We start from the raw sequence: 8,549 nt of genomic DNA on the forward strand, positions 1-8,549 counted from the left end.
ACCCATTTGTCTTCAGTGATCCGTTCGACACCTCGTGATCACACAGGTTGATATGTTGCTCCATGTGGGCTTTGTTGCTTCTGAGCTAGATGACCGCTTGTTTACCTTCAAGCTTTACCAGATGCTATATCTTTTGATAGCCGGCACCATCAGCTTTCTTCACCACCACTTTAATTGTTAAGTAGTTATATCATGTAAACTTATTTTCTAAAGAAATGAACACAACTTTCACATGTTAACATGATAGAATTTAGTGAATTCATGTTAAATTTTGTAGATTTTTTTTTATTACCTTCAACAGTTATGGTAAATTTGGTGAATAAAGTTCTGTTTTGGCGCACATCTATTAATTTATTTATAACATATTTTATTTATTTATTTTTCACTTTATTGGGGGCTCATACAATCCATACATACATCCATTGTGTCAAGTACATTTGTACGTTTGTTGCCATCATCATTCACAAAACATTTTCTTTCAACTTAAGCCCTTGGTATCAGCTCTTTTTTTTCTTCCCCTCCCTCCCTCCTGAACCCTTACACTGACCGATGTCTCCCTTCACCCACTTTGTTGTTGCTTATCCCAGGGAGGGGGGGTTATACATAGATCATTGTGATTGGTTTCCCTTTTCCTCCTCCCACCTTCCCCTCCCCCTCCTGGTATTGCTATTCTCATTATTGGCCCTGAGGGGTTTATCTGTTATGGATTCCCTGTGTTTCCAGCTTTTATCTGTACCTGTGTACATACTCTGGTTTAGCCAGATTTGTAAGGTAGAATTGGGATCATGATAGTGGGGGGTAGTGGGGGAGAGGAAGCATTAAAGAACTAAAGGAAAGTTGTATGTTTCATCTCTGCTGTACTGCACCCTGACTGGCTTGTCTCTTCCTTGTGACCCTTCTGTAAGGGGATGTTCAGTTGTCTACAGATGGGCTTTGGGTCTCCACACTGCACTCCCCCTCATTTACATTGAAATGATTTTTTGTTCTGAGTCTTTGATGCCGGATACCTGATCCCTTCGACACTTCATGACCACACAGGCTGATGTGTTTCTTCCATGTGGACGTTGTTGCTTCTCAGCTAGATGACCGCTTGTTTATCTTCAAGCCTTCAAGACCCCAGAGCTATATCATTTGTTAGCTCTACACCATCAGCTTTCTTCACATTTGCTTATGCACCAATTTGTCTTCAGTGGTTGTGTTGGGAAGCTGAGCATCAGGGAATGCCAGGTTATTAGAACAAAGTGTTCTTGCATTGAGGGAGTACTTGAGTAGAGGCCCAATGTGTGTCTGCTAACTTGATACTTATAACATATAAATATATGTACATAGATCTATTTCTTTATTATCATATATGAATATATTTACATATGTACATGCCTGTATTTAGACCTCTATAAATGCCCTTTGCCTCCTAGTTCTTCACTCTATTTCCTTTTACTTTCCCCTTGTCCCACTATCATGTTCGGCCTTTATTCAGGTTTCAGTAATTCCTCTCGGTTACATTGCCCTTGATCAAGCCCTACCAGGCCTCCTACACCTTCTTTGCCATCGATTTTAGATCACTTGTTGTTCCCTTGTCCCTGGGTTTGCTAGCATCCACTTCCTTTCCCCAACCTCCCCTTCTTAGGTGACCTCCCTGGAACTGTTGGTTCCATTGTTTTCTCCTACAATTGTTTATCCTACTTATCTTATCTAGATAGACATACAGAGACAATAATCACAAAAACAAGGCAGAGCAAAACAAAAACAAAACAAAACAAAACAAAAAACAATGACCAAAAAAAATCAACCACAAAAAAAGAAAAGCCTATAAATAGTTCCAGGTCTGTTTGTTGGCCTTTACGAGTATTTTCCGGTAGAGTCTGATGGGGTGCCATTTCCTGGCCCCAAAGCCTATTTTTGGTATTCCCCGGGGACTTCATTGCTTTGCTCCCCTTGCTGCTCTTTTACACACCCTTAGCATTTCGCTCTCTTGTCGTGGGGGCAGATGGGGCATAATTCCAGCACTGTTGGCACACACAAGTAATAATTTTGCTTGCTTTCTTGGCAATATAGAAATGTTTTTATGTTTTACCTTGGAAGTTTAACCAGAAGCTATTTGCTTTCCTGTATACCTCTAGTTGAGGTCTCTGAAATCTTATCTCCTGTGTACCTGTAGTTTCAGTCCCTCAAATCCTGACCAAGGTCCCTGCCATCCAGTGGATTCTGACTCTTGGTGGGCTTACAGGACAAAGTAGAACTGCCCTTGTGGGTTTCCGAAGCTGTAAATCTTTGTGAGAGTGGAAAGCCATATCATGTTCAAATTGCTGACTTTGCAGTTTATAGCCCAGTGCAGTTCAGTTCATCCACAGAACATAGACTAATAAAAGAAAAAAATTTTGAATTTTTTACCAAAGAATACATATGGTTAGAAAATAACACGTGAAAAGATGTTCAGTGTCAGTGATCATTAGGGAAAGGGGTGAAAATCCAATACACCACTATGAGTGTGTTCGAATAGCTGGGGGCGAGCGTGGGGGAGAACTACAAGAAACACTCCGGTAGTCTCACGTGAATGGTGGTGGTGCAGAACCACTGGATTCTCAGCTGTTGTTGGTAGGAATGCACAGTGGCACAGCAGTTTAGATTTCTTTTTAAACAGTTTTAAAAGAGAAAAAGAATGTGATGCTTCGTATACCATGAAAGTCAACCTTTTACCGTATTTCAGTTTATTGACCGAGTTCACAGAGTTGTACAGCCAACGGTTGTCTTATTTGAATGTAGAACATTTTTAGTATTTTATTAGGATCCAATTTCTCCCGAGCCTTACTGTAAAAATGGTGTGATGGTATAGCTAGTGAAGAAGTGACTGTAGGCACCTCCTCCCTCCCCCCTCCTGTACCCTGCCCCCTGCCCCCTGCCCCCACTCTACCAGCAAGCGTCCATCTTGTGTGCTCTTCAGTGTCACAGTTCTTTCTGTCTCCTGGCTGAGCAGGTTCCCAGCATAGGAAGCCAGGCACAAAGATATGCTCTTGCTCTCTTTAGGATGAATGCTTAAAATATAGTGGGATGGCAAAGCTGAACAACCCCCTAAAGGAGTCTGTATGCTTTATTTGCATAATTCCGCCTCCCCCAATGGTTTCATGTGCTTTCTTTGGGCTATTAAAAGACTGCCCAGTCCCCTTGGTGACCCACAGCTCCTTATTTATTTTCAGACTCCCAGCCAGTGATTTTGTGGGAGCACTAAGACTATGGCTAAACGGGCCCTTTAAAGCAGCTCACGAAAAATAACAAAGAAATAGAGCAGCTTCCTCAGTGGCCCCCACTCATGCTTGGTGCTGTCGGTCTCCACATGGGGTAAGGCGGTAATGGCACTGTTGTTTCCCTTGTTCCTCGCTGCTGACTTGTGTGCATCTTCTAATGTGTGCATTGGACATGTGTGTCTTTTCTTTGGAGAAATGTGCAATGACATCTTTTACTGATTAGAACAATCGAGTTGCCTCTTTGGCTATAGATGCTAAGAGATTTTGATGCTAGATATAGACCCTCATAAGATAAATGATTTACAAATATATTTCCTATTCTGCGGCTAGTTTTTCACTTTTTGGATAGTGCCTTTTGTAGTACAAGCATTTTTTATTTTGATAGTGCTCAGTGTATCTTGTTTCTCTATAGTTGTCTACACTTTTGGTGTCACATTTAAGAAACAATCGCCTAATCCAAGGTCAGGACATCCTCCTTCCCCCAATTCTAAGAGATACACTTTTAGCTGTTTGTCCATTTTGAGTTAAATTTTGCATTTGGTGGGAGGCATGGGTCTAATTTCATGATTTTGAAAGTTAATAATGCTTACTATATGGTGCAGCTTCTCCTACTCCTAGCTACTTAGCCAAATTCATGCAAAATTCTGTACACATATTTATATCTGCATTGTAGGCAAGGATCATCTGTAATGGATACTATAATTAGCGAGTGAAAGTAAAAGGAGAAAAGATGCTGGCATGGTTGCAAAATATCTCCCCTTAAGAAACCTATTAATTATAAAAGGAAAAACACTAAGTCTAGGTGGAGAAGCCTGGCAGACACCACCTTAGCCAGGAGTCAGAGTTTGGTAGGAGGAGTAGTTAGGACATCCTGCACCCTGGACCTCATGTACTGCACGGGGCACAACTCGACTCTGTGGTAGTCAGCCTCAAATGACCAATTTGTATCTGACCATGAAGGCCAAAAATTGAGTGTGGGGTGTGGGGAGCATTCCGCAAAATGACCAGTATTCTTCCAAACTCTTGTGCCCATGAGCGACACCTCTGACAGCCGTTCTTACAGATGGGAGCTCACAGAAGTTACACCACATGTCATGTGGGCCCCTGGATTGGACCCTGGTCCAGGAAAGGACATTGGTGGGCAAGTGGCAAGATTTGCATGAGCTCTGTACATTAGTTAGTGGTGCTTCTGTTAGTATTTCAATAATTACAGGAGAAATATATAAGGCGTTAATGTTAGAGGAAGCGTGTATAGGAATTTTAATTTAACACATATTAAATATAAAATTAACGTTAAAATTTTACAGAACGGCAGTCTTGGCAACAAACAGTTGTCATCCAGTTAAGTAATTTTGGATAACCACCATCCAGTTAAATAATTTCTATAATGCCTGCCGATGCAAGCCCAGTGAGAAAGAGTTTCTAATATCTCTGGCTGTTCTATTCAGGGATGTCTGGATTTAAGTAACTTTGTGTCCAGGTGGAAGTCTTTGTAGTAGATTTTGTCCTACTGCATTTAGTCACTGGCAACAAAAAGCTTCAGTGTGCGGTAGACGGAGCCCCGGTCGTGCGGGGCCCCATTTGCTTCATGTACCATGTCTTAACCTGAAGAAGGAAGAGAGGAGAGGAAGGAGAGGCGGAGAGGCAACAGGAAAAGGACGGACTTGGCACAGAATCGGCTCTGCTTTATTTAGAGTTCGTGAACGGAATGTGTTGACAGCACATGTGAAACTTAATGGCTGCGGAATGAAGGCGGTGGGGCTGTACCAGCTGCTGCCCTGATACAGCATTCCTGCGATAGGAAGGCAGGCCCAGGGTCACTGCCTCAGAGCTCTCATGGCGTTGGTTGCTTAGGTTTGTTTTTTTTATTCTTTCTTTTTGGCAAGTGAAGTCTAACGATTTTGACATTACAAGATTTTTTTGCGGGTTTGAAAGTAGATGCTGATCATGACATTGTTTGGAGCTTCCTCATGTGACGTTGAGCTGCCTTTGGGGTTCTCTGGGCAGTAATTTTCACAGGGGCAGATGGCCAGGTCTGTCTAGCTCAGAGTGGCGGATGGGGTGGGTGGAACCACCCACAATCTCTCTGTTATTAGCCAGAAACTTAACTGTTGCATGAGCAGGGCTCTGATGTGAAACCCAGCTACTTGAGCCTGTCTGTAGTAGAAGAAGTTAGGAAGCAAATCGCTTTTGTTTTGGAAATGCCCCTTTGTGATTTTTGGGTTCCACAAAGGTGAGGTGGCAGAGAAGCCATATCTGTGCTGAGGAGGAGGTTTGAGCTCTTTGCCTGGAATGAGGAAACACATTTCTGAAATACAAGCTGTCTACTGCTTTTTTTACCTGGGAAATAAGAAAACCTTAATCACTTTGCCCTTTGTTACAAAGCAAATTCACTGCTATTGAGATGATGCCAACCCAGACCCTGTAAAGACAGGGTATTACTGCCCTTGTGAGTTTCTGAGACGGTAACTCTATGGGAGTAGAAAGCTCAACAGGACTGAAAAGGGAAGAATAATAACTGCCTGTGTGGCAGTTGGTGTTTTTGAACTGCTGACCTTGAGGTTAGCCCAACTGGTTCCTCAATGTTAAAGACAGAGCACTAGTGGTGTGATCTTGAAGGGCACAGCCTTATGTTGCCAGGTCCTTCTCCACAGTTCAGCATTTGAATTCTCTAGTCGTAATGCTTTAATTTCTGTAATGAAGTTTCACATGCACCTGTTTACACCAGGGGAGATAATAGGGATGCTTGGATTTTGTTAAAATTTGATGCTGTATTTGTGAAAATGTACACTCACCACTGTCATTGGCACAGAGTTTCAGAAACTGTGGAGGAGCGTCACTGTGGATTCAATGGATGAGGAGAAAATTGAAGAGTATCTGAAGCGACAGGGTATTTCTTCCATGCAAGACTCTGGACCAAAGAAAGTGGTATGTCATCCTAGGGGCAATCGACTCCTCTGTTCTTTGAACTGTTCGCTTCCTGTTCTCCCTGGAGAGCGAGTGGCCCACCCTACCCCGTTTTCCTCAGTGTCTTGGTCTCGTGATGTAGACCAGCTTGTTTCTGCTCTGCTGGGGGTACAGTGGATGGAAGGTGTCTTCTCACCTCTCCAAGCCTCATCCCAGCAGCTCCCACCATTCCAAACAGCTGGGTGTCCTCTAATGTTTGCAGATTCTCAAAGGAACCTGCTTGGTCTCTGTGAATCCTTCCTTTTGGGGCTGGCTCTGCCATATTCGTCGTCACACTGAATTGTCCTGGTTGTTTTTCATCCTTAGGATACACAGGACTGCCCTTGTACCCCTCACCCTTTGCCCACTCCACTGTAGGGTGCAGTAATCAAATGAGAACACGTGCGTTATCTTGTACCAGCTAATCAGCTGTCGGTGCTCCACAAGCAGAGCCGGGATGAGGACTACTGGCCAGCCCTTGGGCCTGCCTCTGCTCTGTCCGGGTCCATTCGTTGACAGCATGCTCGTCACTTGCTTTCTCAGTGGCTCTGGCTTGTCTGTTTCTATTCAGTGAATTTTGGAGACTTATAAAAAGAACCGATGTACTGCCCAGTGCTTTCCATGAATTAGTGTAAGACAGCATTCATCCTTTCCTGTTGCTGCTTAGTTTGTTGATTAAAAAGTCACACGATACATTTCAATTGTCGAGCGAAGGGAAGACTAATAGCACACACGTTTGTGTGCCCAGTTCGCCCTATCTCAGGCTTTGCCAGACTAGCTTCAGGTCTTTTTTTTCCCCTTTCTTTTTTTCTATCAGCAATGGTGGTTGTAGTTTTTCCTAAACCTGGTAAAGGAAGACTGCAAAGAGCCTTCTCATTTGCTCAATTTAGTGCTATCAAAGCACTGTCAGCTGGGTGCCACCCCTTGCTCTTGAGCGTGTGGAGGGAATGAGCTGCTCTGTGGGAGGCTGCCTTACCCAGCAGGACAGAGGAAAATGAAAGCCCCTGTCTCTTTACTGCTGGTTTCCGGGGGATTTTTAGTAAATTATGGCCATACTAACCCTCTCTGAGTCACGGTTATAGCTAACACTTTTACTCATCCTTTTAGGCACCTATTCAGCGAAGGAAAAAGCCTGCTTCACAGAAGAAGCGACGATTTAAGACTCACAATGAACACTTGGCTGGCGTGCTGAAGGACTATTCTGACATCACTCCTGGCAAATAGTGACCTCTGTGCCCTTGAGCAAAAAGCTGCACATCCAGAGTCCAGGGCATTGTGGGTGATGTTTGCAATCTGGGGACGCACTCTTCCTGCCCTCCCTCCCACTAAGGCTGAGAAGAGCAGCAGCTGAGCTTCCCCACCAAGTGCAAACCACCAGACTCGAAGGTTCCCTCATCCCCTGGGCTCCTGAGAAATGGGCTGGGGTGACAGGCACAGTTGCCCTTCTCCTCGGATGGCTCTTAATCTGGCATATGAGGGTTCTAGATACTTAGCTCTGCTTCTGGGTGGTTCCTGATTCCATGTTCCTCATTTATTACTTTAGAGCAAGTTTGCAGATAGTTTTGAATGCAGTCTTCGCTTGTTCTGAATGAACGTATTTATAATAAAATGATTGTAGAAAGGCATTAGCGGTGTTGGTGAGCTCAGCCTTTTTCTTTTCCTTCTGTTGGTCAACCATGGCCCCGTGGGCACACATTGGCAATGCTGTCATTGTGGACCACATGGACTTCGCAGTTGGGATGCAAAGTATGCTTGTGTGAGCACGTTAAAGCAATAAAGAAACGCCAACTAGAATGACATGCTTTGTTCTGAAGGGATGAGCTTGGGTTGTTTAGGAATGTGGATTCCCAAGTCATGGTTCAACATAAATGTGAATGCAGGCTCACCGAGGCCACCTTGATCTCAGCATCCCACCTCCCTGCCACTGGCAGCGCTCATGAAGGCCTTTGGAGCCATGGCTCGTTGTGGAAGTCGTCACCACCAGTGGAGGCTGTAGGTTGTAAACAACAAAGGGGATTGATGCTCTCAGAGCAGTCAGTGCACAGGGGAGGTGACAGGAAGCTGCCACCTTCCTGCCTCTCTCTTCATCCCCTGTCTCACTTCCCGTGCTGTCCTGGTCCTTACTGTCTGTAGCTCCAGCATGGGAAGGTACAACTCTGGGCGGGCCATGTGGCGATTGAGACCTGGAAGCTCAACTCACCTTCCTCTGTCTGGGACACTTTCTGCTAGTACAAAGGGGCTTGTGGCAAAGAACGAATTTTTGTGACACTCTTGAGCAGTGGTTCTCAAACTTCTTAATGCCTCGACCCTTTTATATAGTTCCCCATGTTGTGATCCCAACCATAACATTATTTTCATTGC

At 44.3% G+C, this 8,549-nt stretch overlaps 1 protein-coding gene across 1 annotated transcript in view; it reads left to right on the top strand.

Annotated features, from left to right (window-relative positions):
- The window catches only part of GTF2E2 (general transcription factor IIE subunit 2), an 86,119-nt gene extending 78,137 nt beyond the window's left edge, over positions 1–7,982 (top strand). Inside the window, exons 6-7 of the mRNA XM_004696194.2 lie at positions 6,055–6,170; positions 7,296–7,982. Of these exons, the coding sequence (XP_004696251.1) occupies positions 6,055–6,170; positions 7,296–7,412 (233 nt within the window). The 3' untranslated portion in view covers positions 7,413–7,982. The remainder of the gene's footprint in view (positions 1–6,054; positions 6,171–7,295) is intronic.
- Positions 7,983–8,549: the final 567 nt, after the last annotated feature.

The sequence above is a fragment of the Echinops telfairi genome, unplaced genomic scaffold (genome assembly GCF_000313985.2).
Source record: "Echinops telfairi isolate 266 unplaced genomic scaffold, ASM31398v2 ScPeMD7_9;HRSCAF=40, whole genome shotgun sequence".
Lineage (NCBI taxonomy): Eukaryota > Metazoa > Chordata > Mammalia > Afrosoricida > Tenrecidae > Echinops > Echinops telfairi.